The following is a 20226-nucleotide window of genomic DNA, read 5'->3' as shown; positions in this document are numbered from 1 at the left end:
ATAGCTCCTATGATTCAATAGGCTTGAAGCAATGATAATTAAATATTCTATTTCTGCAAAATGGAATGACTAGAAAATATTATATAAAATCTCTGGTCACACCCTAATGCCATTTATATGAAGACATAAATGAGGTTATTATTCATGTCTGACCACAGTTTCCAGAGCCTGAAGGAGACTGGAAGGATGTTACATCACACTTAATCAACACTGCAAGTCAGAGCTTGATTTTGGCTGCCTGGTAAATTCGGGCTGTGTTTGTGAGATGGGACAGGGTTCAATCAGTTTGAATTCAATTGCCGGAATAGAAGGAATATGTTCCCTTGCACAGAATCATACAGGAGAGAATTTCTTCTAGAAATACTCCAAAAACAGACTTACTAAACTGCCTGATCCTTCCTTGCCTTGGGCCACAGTTTCTCTAGTTTTTCAGTATACACAGTACATTTTCCTTTTTTCTGCACACCGCCAAACATGGCCCTAGGATTTCTTCCCTACTTTAGTTAGCTTGTATTATCACGTTGCCCCCCAAAATTTCAATGATTGCAACATGCCTCTTTTTGGGTCACATAAGCCTTTGGGAATTTAATATATTTTTAAAGAAAATAACACTGAGCTGCTATATAAACAGAAGTTTAAAACTAAATGAATTTTTTTCACAAGTCAATTTTATTTTACAAATAAAATTTGGAAATTTTATTTACAAATATAACACGAAGACATATAATTTTTTCTCAAAAATATCTAGAAATTTTACTATAAAATATAACATCAGGAAGGCTTCAGAAACATTATTTCAACTAGACAGAATTCCTCATGGGCCTTCTCTTTTTTCCTTTTTACACTTCTCAATAAAGCATAAGCTCTGCACCAGGAAGCAGCAGCTTCAAACACCCTAAGCCCATCTGTGCATTTATAGAGAGATGGAACAGGAGGATAACTTTTTTTTTTTTTTTTTTTTTTTTGCGGTACGCGGGCCTCTCACTGCTGTGGCCTCTCCCGTTGCGGAGCACAGGCTCCGGGCGCGCAGACTCAGCGTCCATGGCTCACGGGCCCAGCCGCTCCGCGGCATGTGGGATCTTCCTGGACCGGGGCACGAACCCATGTCCCCTGCATCGGCAGGCGGACTCTCAACCACTGCGCCACCAGGGAAGCCCGAGGATAACTTTTAAATCACTAAAACCTGGTAGTATCGGAACTGTGGATAAATGGAAAAATGAAGAAAATTCTTAGCATGTATTCCAAATCAAATACTAAAAGTTCAGAAATAGGACTCCTTATAAAGGGAGTTATGCCAAATTCAGACATACTGGATCCCTGCATCACTGGGAGCATGGCTAGTACAGCCGTGAACTGGGAAGTGATTATCAGCACATCTTTGATCCAGGATTTCACTTATAAATTTGCAAATCAGTAGCATTTATCATGGGCCAACATTGCAGTTTGTTTTGTCCTTTGTTAGAAATCTTGCTCCACCCCTGTCTGCCTTTCTCTCTCCCCTTCTCTATCACACAGTTGTCAGTCTCTTGAATTGATTACCAAGGGGAAAACCATATGTCAAGCTATGTATTTCTGGCTCATCTAGTACTTCTTCATATGCCCTCTTTATCATCTTTCTTGAGATGGTCAAAATTAAATTATATGTTCCTCTTCCTTTACTACTATTTTCCATAGATTATATGAAGAATATAATTTTCAGTTTAAAATGGGAAAGTGATATCAAAAGAGAATAAAATAGATTTTTCTCAAAAGCATGTATTGAGTAATAAGAATGGAGAGAAACACCTAAACATCTTAAAGCTATATGGAGGCGGGGGAGGGGGTGGGAGGGGACGGGAAAAAACAACACAGCATTACTTGTTCGAAAAACAAATTATCCTGTGAATAACCATGAAAAGCAGGTTTAGAGGATGCCATTTAGAAACCCACTCAAAGTGAGTTGTAGTTAGAACTCTGAACTTATCCTCAAAATTAATCCCCTTTGACATAGGAAAAAAATCTTTTAAAAGAATCTTAGAACAGACAAATTTATAGAAACTCAAACCCTTTTCAAGCTGCAAAAACAATGCTGGAAAGAAAAAAAAAGAGGAAACCCTAAAGACATTCAGACCTTGCTTCAAATTATTTGTTCCACTACTTACTAAGTGAAATGGAAATAACACCCCTACTTTGCTGGCATGGTCTGAGGAGTAAATGAGATAACATCCATCAAATGGCCCACAATCAGAATGTAAGATCCAGAGCAGGCACATGGTTAAAAAAAAAAAAAAAAAAACTCTCTTTCCTCCTGGCCCCTCCAACCCAACCCTCATGCCCATACAAAAAACACTACTTAAAAACTCTCCCCAAAATACTTTTACACAATAGGGACACAACAAATAATTTCAGTTTAAGGCAGAAACTAATTGATGAATGCATCACAGGAACATATCATTAATATTATTCTAATGTTTTAGGGTAGCCTCAGATGATCTCAGAAAGGGGGAGAAAATGACTATGATGGCTCACCACTCCTCTTCTTGGATCTTCATCAATGAGAGGACATTCATTACCAGGTAACTGTACACCTGTATTATATGTTATTCTAGTTATCAGTCATTTGTGGATTACACCTTATGTGTATTATGCATTTTGTCATTCTAAGCTTCATTTTGAAAGCTTTAACTGTATTGGAAAAACTTGGAAAATGGCATCATTACATTTTCTAATTTTTCTCATTTGCTACAAAGAGAGCCCAGTGAATTAAAAGTTATAAAAATTATGAGGGCTTTGTAAAATATTTCAGAAAATATGATATGAAGAGTGCCTAAATTGGGGTCTTCCATAGGTATTATAATAAAGTCTAAATGTGTATCAATAAAAAAAGCATGATGTATGACCCACAAGATCAATGATATGAATCATCAGTTGAGACACTGAATTAGAAATTGAATAAATATGTTCCTAAAGACTGAAAAGCCATAGCCTATCATGGAACAATCACTCATATTTCATAAATAGTGGTCTAATTTCACCAAAAGCTAAATTTCTATTTTAATAGCTGTCACGGTTCTCAGGAACAGCGTTAAGTAAAGGATCCGAGGCTCCTCATAAATAATATATCCAAAGAATTAGCCTATGGGCCTAAACCAGGCTTTCTTGGCCTCTCCTTCCCTCCGTTGCTCCTCAGGACATACTTCATTTTTACTGTCTCCCTCTTGATGTTAGATTATGCAATAGATGGCCAACAGCTATGGCTATTTTCTTATACACAACAGACAGCATCTTATGCTAGTTTAGGAATAATAGAGCAGGGATTTGAAAACTATAAGAGTAAAGATAAGAGATAAACCTGGATGAGTTAGAGCAGAAACTGAAAAGGGAAAAGACACAAAGGTAAGAAAAAAAACAAGTCACCCTGGAAAGTGATCCATGTCTTACAGGGAAGAGAAACAAAGCCAGATAAATGACAGAGGAAAGTCGTATAAATGATGCAGGATTGCACAATAGGAAAGCAAAAGGAATAAATATGGTCAAAAAATGGAATTAAAGCTACAGCTGAAGGATAAGCATGAAATATAAGAGGTGGGAAGAAGGCAGGAAGTAAAAGATAGAGGAGTTACTCATTCATTCCCCAAATACTTATAAAACTGCTTCCTAAAAGCAGTTTATACTCCTGTGGACCCTGAGCGTTCAGTAATGAATGAAACAAAACGCTTACCCTCTTGGGGTTGCCTCCTACAAGAGGGATACAGTCAAAATGTAGGATAAATGTAAAACAAGATGCACTCTTAGGTGCTGAAAGATATGAAGAATAAAAATAAAGCTGGAAGGGGAGAAATGATTGTGGGGGGTAGAGAGCAGTGAGTTATGATTTCATATAAGATGGCCAAGGAAGGCCTCAGGAAGGAGATAGCAGTAGAGAAAAGCCTGAAGGAGGGAAGCGAGTGAGCTGTGTGGGTATCTGGCTGGGAGCCTCCCAGGTCCCCTTCCAGGAAAGGGGACAACAAGTTTACAGCCCTGAGGCAGGCACACACCTGTAAGGGTGCAGGAAGCTGGTATGGGAAAGTGAAATAGGGAGGACAGTAGGAGAAGGTGAGGTCAGAGACAGAATGGCACCAGAATATGTAAGGCCTCATAGGCCACTGAGACTTTGTCTTTCCCACTTACAAGATGAGAAATCATGGAAGATTATTGAGTACACGAGTGACTGAATCTGTCTGGCTGCTGCTTTAAGAACAGACTGAAGAGGAGACAAGGATAGAAGCAGAGAAACTATCGAGGAGCTGATAGTCCAGGGTAGAGATGATGGTGGCTTGGACCGAGGTAGCAGCAGTGGAGGTGGGGAAAAATGGTCAGATCCTGGGTATATTTTGAAGGAAGGAACAATAGGAAGGAACATCTAATCCTGAAGGATTAGATGTGGGTATGAGAGAAAGAGAATGATTAAGGATGATTCCAAGGATTTGGGTCAGGAAGAATGGAGTTAATACTTTCTGACATTATAAGGACTACAGGAGGAGCAGGTTTGGGGTAGGAGATCGGGAGTTCAGTCCTAGACAAGTTACATTGGAGACTGACTAATATCACCAAAGGAATAAGTGTGATAGAGAAGATTCAAGGTCCAGGGTTAGAAAAGAATGAAAGGAAAAGTAGGAAACAACAAGGCAAGGCAGTAGTACATTGGATGGAAAGTGGGCAGAAGGAATGTGGACACTGAACAGAGAGGAGGGGCAGTGGCAGAGTGGGTAAGTATAGAAAACACCACTTGGGGATGTCAAGGTAGCTAAAGTGTTGCTGGAGATACAAGGAGAAGAGGGAAGTTGAGAAAATGGAAAATTGAAATGAAAGGCAGAAATTAATTTTTTTTTTTTTTTTTTCCTTTTGCGGTATGCGGGCCTCTCACTGTTGTGGCCTCCCCCGTCGCGGAGCACAGGCTCCGGACGCGCAGGCTCCGGACGCGCAGGCTCAGCGGCCATGGCTCACGGGCCCAGCCGCTCCGCGGCATATGGGATCCTCCCAGACCGGGGCACGAACCCGTATCCCCTGCATCGACAGGCGGACTCTCAACCACTTGCGCCACCAGGGAGGCCCAAAATGATGTAGTCTTCTTTTTTTTTTTTTTTTTTTTTTGCGGTATGCGGGCCTCTCACTGTTGTGGCCTCCCCCGTTGCGGAGCACAGGCTCCGGACGCGCAGGCTCAGCGGCCATGGCTCACGGGCCCAGCCGCTCCGCGGCATATGGGATCCTCCCAGACCGGGGCACGAACCCGTATCCCCTGCATCGGCAGGCGGACTCTCAACCACTTGCGCCACCAGGGAGGCCCTAGAAATTAATTTTTAAAATAAGTGCAGATGACTGATAATGAAAGTCAGAGAAAGTAACATCCATATGAAACCAAAGGAAGAGAGACAGGAAGATCCTAGAGAGAACTAAGAGATGGACATGGTAACAGGATGGACATTGTTGAGAGGACCTGAAAGATGATGGTTTGGGAAGAGAAAATGATGAAAAAATCATGTGAGTGATCTGTAGGGGAAGCAGCAAGCAGGCAAATGAGATTCAAGATAGAGGGATGATGGAGAAGATGGGAGAGACTGTGAAGAAAGGGAAGAGGCTCACGAGAGAGTGACAGAAAGGGCAAAACAGGGTAAGAGCCCAGCACAGCCCCAAGAAGGTCCCCCTACCACAGTCCCTCCCCCCAGAGAAAATTACAGAAACATTGAACAAAGGTGTCTCCAAAGACAGTAGCCCTGGGTCTACACCAGTGTTCCTTTTTGTGTAAATGCCTTTTCTGTGCAGTGTAAGTTTAACCAGCCAGGAAAACAAATTTACCACACTGGGAGGCAAGTTTCGAGAAGAAACAGTACACGGCATAAGAGAAGAATGTACGAACCCTTGTCCGTATTTTCCTGTTATTCAACTCTGCTTGACTCAGGTCAGCCCATGGAATCCTGATTCTCATCTCCCACCAGCCCCGCCCTCAGTGCATTGCTAAACTACTCCTGGGGCCACCTCTCAGTCTGAGGTTGCAATCGTTTTCTTTTTCATCTACTTCAGCTACACAGCTGCTCTTCACCTCTTGGATTCCTGAGGAAGCAAAGTCCTTTCTCACCAAAACCTTTAGATTTACCCTTATGATCGGATTAAAAGGCACCCTAAGCAGGCACCGTATAATCCAAATAGCAATTCACAGTCCCCTTCTGCACTCACTGGCATCTCCATGACCTCTCTTCCCCTATAAAGCCTCAAGACAAATGTCATAGAGAAGTCCCAGCGCCCTCCCTAACTCATGTCTGCTCCAAGGGGTGGTCCTGTTTTTCCCAATCCTGCTATTTGTTCACATGTGTTTCTCTTTATTCTCAGTCCTTGAATCCTCTGTTTCTCTAGAACAGCTTTCTTCCACCTTCATGAAGCTCTTTGTTCTGCTCTTAATTGGTTTATGTTGATCTCATTTGTAGCCATGAGCAGCTGACGGTAACTTCTCGTCCTGGACACCACATTCCTTTTATTCATCTGTGTATTCAAGTATTTTCACTGAAATAAACACCTATTCCATACACTGGTGGTTACCAGGGCAACTTTTGTTTCCTTTGTAATATTTTATAGTTTCCTAGTCTCAGTTCCTCACTTTTCCCATGAAATCCTCCCTGAACTGCAGTAAGATTTTAATTAGCCTGTTAATTACTTGTGTATTTGTTCTTTTCAAATATTTACTTCCTAATTATGAAAGTATGATTATTTTATAAATTATTGTATTTTATATATTTATATTATAAAAGCTGAGAAAATATAGAAACATATAGATTGAAAGAATAAAATTATCCATAATCTTACTACTTAGAAAATGTACTGTTTAATTTTGTCATATTACCCATATTCTAAGGATTTTATTTTATAGAGTTGAGATCATTCTATATCTTGTTTTACACACCTGGCATTATATTACAAATATTTCCCCATACTATTAAAATAATCTTCCTAAAGATGATTTTAATGATACTATATCACTCAACAATATAGAAATGTCATAATATAATTCCTTTAATTTTGGCCTTCAAGATGGCTCCAATATTTTGAATACACAAGGACTAGTTCACAGAAGTGTAATTACTGAATCAAAGTATACAAGTAAATCTAATGTTATTGTTACAAATTAGCTTTCTAAAATAGTTTGATGAGCTGTCTCTCCCACCAACAGCTTAAGGCTTCTTACCTTGTCTTTACTGCCTCATAACAGATGCTTGGTTTCCCAAGGTAGAATGTAAGCCCCTTGAAGGTAAGACCTAATTATCTTTTGCATCCTCTTTCCCAAGGTGAGGTACCTGGATGCCCTTGATACATGAGATGATTTTAGGTTAAACGTAAATAATTGGTTTTTATTTGAACACTCTTGGAAAGCATTACAAAAATATAACTAGCACATGAAATCTTTGATTTCACAAACATTATTTCTCAGGACAGATAAAAGCTTACTTAGTAACCAAGTTACTAAGTAACTTGGTTGGGTTTCTGTCACTCACAACCATGGGTCCTATAACTAATGAAAACACCCATCCTGAACCACATGCTATCAGAACACTCTCACTTTCTAATGTATTATATTTATTTATTTTATTCCCCAAATAAGACTGAAAATTTAAGGGGAGAGGGTAGTGTTTCATATATAATTCTGCAAATATTAATGCAATAAGTAATATATAATTGTTGAATAAATATATAAAAAGAGGAACATCAACTAGAAAAATATTAAGTGATAACAGATTATACTTGGAGTTAGCCTAACTCATAAAAGCAGTTCATGAATAATTAGTTTTGAACAGCACATCCATAGCCCTCAGCCAGACTGTATCAATCTCTTTCCCACAAAATACCTTGAAGCCAGCATTTTGTCATTTTTTAATCGCTTAAAAATATTTTTATACATATATTCTAATCATTTAAAATATAAGAAGAGAAAGAAAACTAACAAAATTTGAGAACCTATATGCATTCCCATTTTATAACTGGCCTACAATGAAATATGTTAAAATGAAACCACATATTCTGGGGGAGGATATTTCCAAAGTGTCTGCATTTCTAGTGACCCTTATTTTGTGTCATATTTTGAATTCACTGAATTGGGCACTTGCAGTTTATCTTCTATACCACAGAGACCCTTTCAGACCCTAGTATCCATGTATTATTGGCATTCCAGGTGGTAAAGTAAAATAATAGAGCATTTACGCAAACACTGGACTTGAAGATAGCGTTCCTCAAAATGTGGTCCAGGGGCCACCTGCCTTCCGATCAAGATGCTTATTAACAATGCAGATGTTGCGCTCCGCCTCAGAGCTAATCAGGTGATTCTGATGTATTACTGGAGTCTAGAAACTACTGCTCAGAGGAGGAAAGGCTTAAAGTTTGAGAACTTCTACCCACCTGAAATAAACAAAATTTCTGGAACTCAGGGAAATCTTTACAAAATAGTCACCAAAAATTATAATGATACCATTGACTACCTATGATATCCAGCTTGTCATAAACCCCTCCATTCTTCATTTATTCACTTTAGTTATTCAGCTCCCATTCTGTGATAGGCATTGTTCTGGCAAGACAGAACTCACCAACTTATTAAGGGATATTTATTTTCATGCCCAGAAATACATGAAAAAGATGCAAATTAATAGGAAAATAGACCTTCCTTAATGTAAATTTTGCTTTCAGCAAATATATGATCCATGAAATAAGAGGTATTGATTTAATAGCACAGTAAGCAATATAACATTTATGTCTTACTCCTGGATAAGAATTTTCTGAGTTTAGAAACTTCCCTGAGTGAAGGGTGTTGGCATAAGTTAACTCCATGCTCAAATGATTAAGATTCCAGTTGCTGTTTCCTTGCCTGGGGTTGTCACTGCTCTGTTGCTTCACGTGGTAAATATTCTAAGTGAGCTGAGTATTAAAAAAAAAAAAAAAAGTGGTTCCCTATGGTTGCTTTCAAAGTGCTTTCACTTCAGGTTTTAGGCTAAAATCAGGGCATTTTAGGCGTGAGTAAATGCCAATCCTGAATTTGAAAGAAGAGTTCAAATCCAGTTTTAGAATGTAGATCAGATTTCACTCTTGGAACTTGTTAGATTTTTTTATTCTCCTACTTAGGAACCTAATACAAACCCTTGCAGGCTGCAGCTCTTCCAACAGTGGCCACAAGGCACATGTGCATTCCTGTCCTTACTAACTAACCTTAATTAGCATGATGTAATAAATTTGAGCAGAAAGTGCATCACTCCAAACAGTTCCTTTTGCCAAGCAGGTTGGCCAGTACCCTTTGCTGAAACAAAGAAAGCAGCCACCTGCACCTCTGAGCACAAAGAGCCAGTGTTCCAGAGGCTGCGTCCTACCTGGCGGGCAGAACCAGAGGGCAATGTTTGCCCAGGTCCCATGGCCTGGGTCTTCTCTGGATCAAAGGAACGGGCGCAAACACTGCGAGCCCCAGCATGCCCTGCAGGTAGGTGTATAAAGACAGGGCACCACTCTTCTGAAGACCGTTGGACTTTTGTCTTTAATGAAGGATAAGGGAGTCCTCCCTGACATAGTTTGATAGGAGTCAGGATTTTAAAATAAGCTAGGGCAAAAAGTTTGAGACATGTGTAGGACCATCTCCTTTAAAAATGAGGAATCTTGGGCTTCCCTGGTGGTACAGTGGTTGAGAGTCCGCCTGCCGCTGCAGGAGACACGGGTTCATGCCCCGGTCTGGGAAGATCCCACATGCCGCGGAGCGGCTGGGCCCGTGAGCCATGGCCGCTGAGCCTGCGCGTCCGGAGCCTGTGCTCTGCAATGGGAGAGGCCACGACAGTGAGAGGCCCACGTACCGCAAAAAAAAAAAAAAAAAAAAAAAATGAGGAATCTTTTTCTATGTGGGAGTTTTTCTTTTAAATTTATGTAAACATTCCCATTATTCATGTCTGGTGACCTAGTAAAAATTCATTTTTATTGTGAGAAATTGGATATCACAATTTTACATAAAGGTCAATAATATCACCCCCAGACTAGTGAAAAGGGTCATTAAGCTTTATGTCAGATATTTGTCAATGAATATATATTGTTAACAGTCATTGAGCATACCAATATGACTGCTATTCACAATAAAATTTATCTACTCCACATTTACCTATTTTATCACTTTAGTCCATTAAAAAACAACAAGATCATCTGTCTGCCCAATACACACTGAAAATGTTTCAATAGTCTGATGAGGTCAAAATTCAAAGACTCTAGAAATAGATGACACAGAGTTTACTTGAATTTCTGGTCACGTTAGCTATGCTGGTAAAAGACCTTTCCCCTCTAAATGTTGCTCAGCATTCAGTTTTCTATATTTTATTCCCTAAACAAACAATTGCTGAGAGCAAACCATTAGCTGACTAGAAGCTGGGGTAGCAATTTTGAGCAAAAACAGACAAGAGCCCTACTCTCATGGAGGTTGTAGTCTGAAGCCACAAATCTCCAACTTGAGCCTTTATCAGAATCTCTGGAGGGCTTGGTAAAATAAAGATTGCTGGGCCCCATTCCCAGAGTTTCTGATTCAGCAGGTCTGGAGTAGAGTGAGCACTTGCACATATAAGTTCCCAGGTGGTACAGATGCTACTGCTCTGGAAATCACGGTGAGACCACAGCTCTAAAAGCCTGGTAACAAAATGAGGTCAGTGTTCAGAAGGAAAAGAACCAAGTTCTACGAGAAAATAAGGATCTAGCCTAAACAGGGAAGTCCAGAGATCTGAAGGTGAAGCAAGCTAACAAGGTTAAGAGAGTCAGCAGGACAGCACTCCTGACACAGGGAGCCAGCCTGACATCTTCACGGCCAGAGGGAGCACAGAGTTCCAGCCAGTGAAAGTTCCCAGAATGGTTGAGGTGCAGGACACAGGAAAAAGCATCTCTATAAAAGAGGCTAAAGAGGAAGAGAGACCAAGCAGGACTTTACCTGCTGTGATAAGGATTTGGGGTTTTTATACCAAGAGTAGAGAGACATTTAAGGATGTTAACCAAAGCAGATGATATGCTTATGTATGTTCCACATACTCTGGATAGAGTGTGAAGAGTATATGGAGGATGCCCAGAATAGAAACAAGGAGGCCTCTTAATATGTTTTTTCCAGGGTAAAGAGAATCAGTGGTCAAAGTCACGGCGGCATTACAGAAGAGCACCATAAAAGCCCTGTAAGGAAAGCCCTGTCTCTAGTTCACGCTCACATAGATGGCCCCGAGGATCACTGACCACCTGTTGTGTTTCAGACACTCTAGTAACAATCCCAATGGTCCAAGTGGCTGAAAGCCATATCAGTCCGAAAGCCTTAACAGAATAGTTTCCCCATCTCAAGGGAACAAGGGGCATCAGACTGTGATGTCAAGGTAATCATCCTCAACAAGCACAAAATTTCCTAGCTGTTCATACACAAAGCGTGTTCTTTTACAGTCAGCCTGCATCTGCTCCAATCATGACACATGTTGTGTGACACATCTGTGTTTACTTTTTAACTGGCTTTAAAAAAAACTCTATAGGGCACGTATTAGGGAGACCTAAAAGTTTAAATCATGGAAAAATGAGAAACAAGATCCTAACGGAAGCTAGAAACCAATGTAATTGTTTCATTTCCCCATTTCTACACCCAGCCCCCCAGCAAGTCCCATCAACTCCACCTCCAATATCCAACCACTTCTCACCATCTAGTCCAAGCCACCACTATCTCTTGCATGGACAACTATAAGTGCCTCCTAGTTGGGCTGCCAGCTTCCATTCCCTGTCCCCGTAATCCATCCTCCCCCAGCAGCCAGAATGTCTCTTTACAATGTCGTCACAGCGTCCTGCTTGAACCCTTCAAAGCTTCCTATTGCAGACTCCTTAGAGACTCCCAATGCGATCTAAGGCCCAATGCAATCTGGCCTGGAGAACCTTTTGAACCTCATCTTGAGCCATTCTTCCCTTGTTTTTCTCCTTTAAACATGTCAAGCTTAGTCCTGCACACAAGATGTGGCACCGGCATCTCTTGCTCGGGACACTTTCTTTGACTCTTCACAGGGCTCCTTCCCATTATTCAGGTGTCAGTTTAATATTTCAGGCCTCCTGATCACCTTTTCTAAAATGCCCTCTTTCATCCGCTGCATCACAGGATGATGTTTTCTTGTTCTTATGGCACTTACCCCTATGTAAAATCAACATATTTCTTTATTTGCTCTTTTGGGTTTGTTTTTTTTTTTTTCTATCTTCCTCCTCCAGAAAGCAACTCCCATCACTGCAGGGGCCCATTGGTTTTAAATATTACAGTCTCCCCAGCATCTATTACATTGTTTGTTACATAGTAATCCCCTAATAAACTTTTGTTGATGATGAGTGAGTGTGGGAGTATCAGCATCAAGGAACTAAATCAGGACTTTAGTATTTTGGCTTGACATATGTCACCCTTAAATACTGTTTCATACCTAGTGGCAAGGTGATTATATCAGGGCTTCTCTTCATTTTAACATACATGCAAATTTCCTGGGGATCTCGGTTAAAATACAGATTCTGATTTCTAACAAGATGCCTCCCAAGTATTCAGACAATATTTGGATAGGAGTCACCCTTGAATCCCGTGATAGAATAATGACCTCCTAAAGATGTCTACTTCCTAATCCCCTGAACCTGTGAATATTTTACGTTACATCGCAAAAGGGAATTAAGGTTGCAGATGGAATTAAGGATGCTAATCCATTAGCATCCCTTAAATTTGGGAGATTATCCAGATGGGCCCAATGTTATCATAAGTGTCCTTAAATGTGGGAAGGTAGGAGAACTATGTGAGAAGATTCCATGTCAAAGTAATGGAGTGGGAAGGATTGTATAGACACTGCTGGCTTTGAAGATGGAAAAGGGAGCTGGAAGCCAAGGAATGTGGGTAGGCTGTGGAAAGTGGAGAAAGCAAGGAAATGTATTCTCCCCTAGAGCCTTCAAAAGAAGTACAGCCTTGCTGACACCTTGGTTATAGCCAGTGAGACCTGCATTTGACCTGTAGAACTGTAAGATAATGTTTATGTTGTTGAAAGCCACTAGGTTTGTAGTAATTTTTTACAGCAGCAATAGGAAACTAGAACAAACCTCCTCCCAAAGAATGTCTGCAAGGACAGTGTTCTCTGGCCTCTTGGTTCAGTAACAGAGGAGGAAAGGGCAGAAGTGTTAGCAGGCTGGTTATATGTAACTATTTTAGTTTCAGTTGGAATGTCCACCTATTTCAACCTGCAACCTGCGAGTTGATAGACTTCCCTTCCACTAAAAGAATAATATCACCATGATTCTCAGCATCTTGAGATCTAAAAGAATGGATCTCAAAAGTGTGGTGTCTGGACTAGCAGCATCAGAATCACCTGGGAACATGTTAAAAATGCAAATTCTGGGGCTTCCCTGGTGGCGCAGTGGTTGGGAGTCCGCCTGCCGATGCAGGGTACACGGGTTCATGCCCCGGTCCGGGAAGATCCCACATGCTGCGGAGCGGCTGGGCCCGTGAGCCATGGCCGCTGAGCCTGGCGTCTGGAACCTGTGCTCCGCAACGGGAGAGGCCACAACAGTGAGAGGCCTGCGTACCGCAAAAAAAAAAAAGAAAAAAAGCAAATTCTCAGGACCCACACCAGACATAACTCAATAAGAAACTTTGGAGGTGCCACTCATGATCTGTCTCAACAAGCCCTTCTGGTCCGGTTTTAGAACCATTTATCTAACATAGCACATCTACCACTGTGTTTCATATTGTCCACACATTCAGGGCACGTAATTTTTCTGTAGTTTTCAAACAGCTTTTTCTTGGGCACTAAATATTTCTTTGTTCTCTCCAAAACCATCAGCTACAACAAGAAACAGACTATTCCATCAAAGTGGAGGTAGTTTCAAGTCCCTACTTTGGATTAGAATATAATATAAAAATCAGTACCGATTTGCAAATAGTGTCAGGGCTGCGAGCCAGAGACCATACTTCTCTGTGTTTCAGGCCAGAAAAGGAGATTGTAGGGCATAGACTTCCCCCATTCTTTCTCCCCTGTCCACAAACTGCTTGGGCTGCCCTTAGGAAGTCAGCTGCATGGGATAACAGAAACCAAGGTCTGATGTGGAAGCTGCTCATTGCAGCCGCCAACTGGAATAATAGACTGTGAATTTTTAAAAAATCTTTTTCATAAAAATCTTCAGAAGCCAAACCATAGAGGGAAAGAGAGTAGATAAGCGTCTTCCTTTATCTGAGGTTGTTAGAAAACAAGCTAGTGTGTTAATATATAAAATCTGATAGTTACACTTATAAAGGAATTCTCTTCAAAATCAGATATCAGTTCTAAAGCAGAAGCACGAGCATTTTAATAAATGATACAATCCTTCTTTGCCTCTCCCTTTTTATCCCCTCTTCCATGTCTTACCAACATCTAGTGACATTGTTCTGAGTAGATACAGCTCCTCTCTTAAACCGTGGAGTTTTCATAATCAAGAAAACATTTTGGGGGGTTTTGTTTTCTATCAACCGACTAGCCATCAGTCACTTCAAATTTCTTTTTAATATTGTGAAATTATACCTTAATCTTTAATTCTTTTGCTCTTATCTGAGTTCTAGGTGTTAAGGACCTGAGAGAAGTTGATGGATCTATTTATTAATGGCTCCAGAGCCATTGTTTACAGGGGTAATCTTAAAAAGATGTATACCTCGGAAAATACAAAAGCCACAAAATGGCCACAAGCAGCCAGAGGGTGGTTATGTGGTGGAAGTGAGACGAGCCTAGTTATATTACCTTATTGATTAGATTACTAATGGATCTCAGGAAACTCCCAGGTCCTTTTTTTTTTTTTTTTTTTTTTTTTTGCGGTACACGGGCCTCTCACTGCTGTGGCCTCTCCCGTTGCGGAGCACAGGCTCCAGACGCACAGGCTCAGCGGCCATGGCCCACGGGCCCAGCCGCTTTGCGGCATGTGGGATCATCCCGGACCGGGGCACGAACCCATGTCCCCTGCATCGGCAGGCAGACTCTCAACCACTGCGCCACCAGGGAAGCCCCCCAGGTCCTTTTTATTATCAATTGTCAGCACTGACAGAGACAGGGTCTAGAATAAAACTGCTTGGAAGAAAAAGGCAAACAAGTCACAGGCACCATCATCCCAACCACCAGCAATAATTAATGATACTTGAGCAGAGTTGCTAAAGATGTTCAAAACCCTTCCTTTTCAAAAAGGGCAGCCCTTTGAAGGAAGTCGGGAGAGTTAAACAAATTCAGGGCTCCCTGATCATTTAGGTTTTGCATTTTTGCTTCAATCGACATAGCCCTTCCCTTCCCAGCTTCTCAGTATTCAAACTGTGGAACCCAATCCCTTCATTTGCAATGGAAATGCATAACCTACTTTGCTAGCTGAAGAAAGTCTCTAAGCAAAGATTGAAAAGCAGTCTTCTTTCCTCATCGTTTGAGCCAGGAGATGAGGCCAAAGACAAAAAGAAATGGGGCCGTAGCCACTTATGAAAGAGGGGCGGCAGGAGTTTGCAATTTTAATTCCAGGATTCAAGTGGACAGTAACAAAGGATAACGTGGGTTAAGAGAATCCTGCTCCTGCTTGCAGACGTCAGTGATATGGAATGATGGTTTATCTTGGCAAAGAGCTTAATGATAAGGCTTTACTCGTTCTTTTGCCCGCATATTTCCTGGTTCCCCTTTCCAAAAACATACAGAAGTTCATATTACATGTTTATGGAAGAAAAATGATGAAAACATTATGACTGTATTCTGCACTTACTATATAGAGTTTGAAAAGTATACAGAACTACAACACATAAAATAAAAAATCACAACCGTAATTCCCAGAAAATGATCAATTTGCTATCTTTACATGTTAATATGTTTTTTTGTAAAACTAATTCTGAGTTAAGTTTTAAATTCAGTTTTTCGAACCTGACATTAAATAGTTAATCTCAATGCTAAAATGTAACATTATGGGGCCTCCCTGGTGGCGCAAGTGATTGAGAGTCCGCCTGCCGATGCAGGGGATACGGGTTCGTGCCCCGGTCTGGGAGGATCCCATATGCCGCGGAGCGGCTGGGCCCGTGAGCCATGGCCGCTGAGCCTGCGCGTCCGGAGCCTGCGCGTCCGGAGCCTGTGCTCCGCAACGGGGGAGGCCACAACAGTGAGAGGCCCGCGTACCGCAAAAAAAAATAAAAAATAAAAAATAAAAAAAATAAATAAAATGTAACATTATGAACAAAATTGGGAGGGGCGACTGTGTAAGAGAGCAAGCTAGCATTTTTATTCGGCCTCAATTTCTCATCTTTTTGAAAAGACTCTTTCGAATGTTTTAGGTTCCTGCTCTTGAACATGGCAATACACACAGCGGAATGCTGTCTCTAGTGCCGCTGTCACTATCTGGTTCGGTGGCTGCCTGGCTGGGAGCCTGGACATTTTTCAGCAAGTCTCCAAGAGGCAGAAATAACACAAACGCAGGAAGCACAACCGTGGCCAAATTTGCCTTTGGTGACTACATTGGGTTGTATTTTCCACTGAAGTTTATTTTGTGTCATGTGGCAATCTCTGAAGCTTGTGTTGGGCTACAGCATACAACAGTATTTCTGGTTTGCCTTTGTCCAAATTGTAAGAATCACTTAGCAAAGAATGAGACGGGGTTTTCGGGTTTCCAGGAAAAGGATCAGATAGCCACTGAATTATGCTGTAAATCACTACTAAAATGAGGGAGAACTCTTATTACAACGAAAATTTGACATTCATTCTGTCTATGGATGCAGGGCATAACTCATTTCCACTCATCATGCTGTCCAATATGTCAATGCATATTACAGTATATAAAATTAAATACAAAGTGTTTCTTCCGGCCAAATAGCGTGATAAGATTGAGGAACTCCTCTCTTGCTCAGCCCATTATTCATGACAAACGTCAGAATGTGGGTAATTCCCATCTGCTGAGCAGATGCAATTCAGACCACAAAGTACAAAGTACACCTAAGCATTTTACAGTCAACTCTGGATCCACTTTTACTCATTAAAACTGAGCTGGGAGCCTTACAGGATCAGGGAAACTTTAAAGGAGCAGGAACCCTGGCATCATTCCCCTACACCTGTCGCCCCCCGCCATGTTAAGTCTTTCCCTGGTTAGCACTCACCCAGGAGCTGTAGTGACTAATTCTGGGTGTCCATCTGCATCTATCAGGGTCCCCTCTCTGTATTGTCAATGCACAGTGCCAGCTTCTGTCCTGGTGAAGCTTAAGATTCTATGTGTTCATTTAGTTAGAAGTCCAGTTTACATGGAAGTTTGCTATTCCTTAGTTTTATAAAAACACTATTCATGTTATATATTATGTGATAATGTTTTTTTTAAATCCTTACAATATATTATGATACAGTATTTCATGTTCGAGAAAACCAAGCTCTTCTTAGAAAATCAATTTATGTATCACACATAAAGTATGGCTTTATGCACACATAAAGTATGGCTGTTTGTACCATGCCAACTTCTTGGGTGTCCCTGTGGCTTCTAGACAAATTTGCAAACTGAGAAGACTGGATATGGAATTCATTTCTTATCACCCACCTTATAGCTTTGTTAGGGCAGCTGAACAGTTGCTAAGCAGTCTGATCTAGGCTGGTGGGGGACTCTTTGGGGCTGAGAGGGAAAAGTACACAGATGATTTTTTTCCCTTTTTTATGAGATAGGGAGGTCCATAGGTAACATTTAAGTTAAATTCTAAAAAATACATTATAATTAGCACTGACAAGTCACCATGTATATTAAATCAGTCTTCCCTTTCCTGACTAGGGACTGCCTAGATAACACTTTAGTGGTGGCCTTTGGATCTCCTAAACCAAATAATCCCTATACTTATTTTAGGTCTCTTCTAGACTTTAGATTCTTCTGTACATGAGGGACATTTGAGCATCTTTCCAAAGAACATAGCCTTGGCTCTCCACCCCAATACCATTGCAATTGTTCCACTCACCTTGCTGCCTCCGTGTTGTTTTGTCCTGAAATCTGTCTCCCATAAGCTCCCTAGTGGCCCTCAGGAGCATCATACCTTACACTTGCCTGCAACCTCCAGTAAGTGCCCATTGCCTGCAGGGTGAATTTTAAGCTTCTTAAAATGGTTCACAAGGTGCCTGCCTGCTTCTTCATCACTCACCATTCCCCATTTTACATGTTCTACTCTTAGAGTCCCAACTCTTTGAGCCTTTGCCACAAAAACTACAGAAATATCTAGAATGTCCTTGTTAATATTTTCTTTGCCTGGTAAGCTTCTCACACTCTTCTTGCTTAATCCTTCCCCTCCAGAGTGCACAATAGGCAGCATCTATTCCCTCAAGCTCTCACCCACCTCAGTGTATGGCTGAGGCCTCTTTATTGTGCTCACACAGCAAACCATTAGGACAGGTCTTCTGTTAGAGGACAAAATTTGAATCATTTAGCAGATAAGGGATAATCAACTTGACAATAACTTCTTCAGCTCTTTGTGCCCTTAATGCCAACAAGTCGAGTTCGAATGTTGCAGGCTACACTTTACCCTCATGTTGTAGTAACCCATTGCTTCAACAGGTGCATAAACTAATCATCTCCAAAAGTTCCTCTGGTAAAATCCATATGATTAAAATGTGATGAAATTTTAATATTTAGAATGCATACACCATTACTATAGTTGTTCATCTAACTTCTGAATTTTCTTTTCTAGTTCCTCACTTTATTGCACCATTAACTCACCTAATTTTATCCCAACACTATTTTACTGAACTCTTTTCTTCTTCCACATGCCAAAATCCTTCAGAGTTTCACTGATAGTCAGAAAGATCCTGCCTGTGGTGAGAAAAATATGGAAGATTTCTGTGGTATTTAGTTACCCTGTGTTACACATGGTTTATAGGTTGGCCAATTGCCTCTGTAAAGTGTCAGATAATAATATTTTAGGCTTTGTAGGCCATATGGTTTGTATCACAACTACTCAACTCTGCAGTTATAGAAAGAAAGCAGCTATAGACAATAGGCAAACAAATTAGTGTGGCTGTATTCTAATAAAACTTTATTTGCAAAAGCAGGTGGCCTGGGACCACAGTTTGCTGACTCCCTGGGTCATTTGGAGACTTATTTCTGTGCAGAAAGATTTAGTCAGGTTTTTTCAGATACAGAAACATTTTCCAAGTAGCTTGTTCCCAGAGAATAATCTTTCTAATCAAACATGGTCCTGAGGTAAATACTTTGAAGGATACTTGTACCATACCTTACCATGCAGTTTTATCAGAAACAGAAGCTGAGGGAATAAGGTTATGTAAAGATTCATTTACTTTAATGACAACTCTCACAGCTCAGCATATCAGGAGTTGCATCCCAAGTGAACCGGAAATTTCCGCATGCTGCCCTGGCACCCAATAATGAGAGCTATAAAAGTGTTCATGCTCTTTACCAGTATGTTAATTTTAAGGAACTATTCCACAGCAATGACTCCAATGAAACAAAATCCCTTGTGTGCCCAGTGATGTTTAGAACAGAAATATTCATCAACACTAAAATTCTAAAGTAAGCCATTTGGGAAGCGGAAAAATAACATGGAGGAATTCTGTAGAATTTTTTTATGTGGTATTTGTGTGGAGTGTACTGATCCTTGGAAATGTGTGCATTAAAAATTACAAGTGAGGGCTTCCCTGGTGGCTCAGTGGTTGAGAGTCTGCCTGCCGATGCAGGGGACACAGGTACGTGTCCCGGTCCGGGAAGATCCCACATGCTGCCGAGCAGCTGGGCCCGTGAGCCATGGCCGCTGAGCCTGCGCATCCAGAGCCTGTGCTCTGCAACGGGAGAGGCCACAACAGTGAGAGGCCCACATACCGCAAAAAAAAAAAAAGAAAAGAAAAAAAATTACAAGTGAGAAAAGTCAAGTGGAAAGTATGTTTACCTGATCTCAAACATAAAAATCAATATACATGAACTCTGTCATTCATTATTCATTAAATGCTTATTGAATAAGCACCCACTATGGGCAAAGCTCTGCTCTAAGCACTGGAAGACAGCAATGAATAAAATAGACCAAAATTCCTGCCCTCACAGAGCCAAGTATTCTTATGGGAGGGAGGCAGGTATTGAAGATCAAAGAGATTTTAGCAATTACTATATCTGGAAGTTTAATATCATGAGATGTCTCCCCCATAAAACAACTTATATAAAAAAGCTTTCCACCTGTTGATATGTTTGGTTTTATTTTAGGAATAAGACTTCTTCTGATCCTTTCAT

At 40.9% G+C, this 20226-nt stretch overlaps 1 protein-coding gene across 2 annotated transcripts in view; it reads left to right on the top strand.

Annotated features, from left to right (window-relative positions):
• The first annotated feature begins 2463 nt into the window (after positions 1-2463).
• RASSF6 (Ras association domain family member 6) overlaps positions 2464-20226 on the top strand; it is a 47101-nt gene continuing 29338 nt past the window's right edge. Inside the window, exon 1 of one of the 2 annotated variants that reach the window (XM_060092647.1) lies at positions 2464-2555. In XM_060092647.1, the coding sequence (XP_059948630.1) occupies positions 2491-2555 (65 nt within the window). In that variant the 5' untranslated portion in view covers positions 2464-2490. The remainder of the gene's footprint in view (positions 2556-20226) is intronic. The other variant, XM_060092638.1, reaches the window with a different exon arrangement.

Source organism: Mesoplodon densirostris, chromosome 1 (assembly GCF_025265405.1).
Source record: "Mesoplodon densirostris isolate mMesDen1 chromosome 1, mMesDen1 primary haplotype, whole genome shotgun sequence".
In the NCBI taxonomy this organism is placed as follows: Eukaryota; Metazoa; Chordata; class Mammalia; order Artiodactyla; family Ziphiidae; genus Mesoplodon; species Mesoplodon densirostris.
This window is presented reverse-complemented; position numbering and strand designations above follow the sequence as displayed.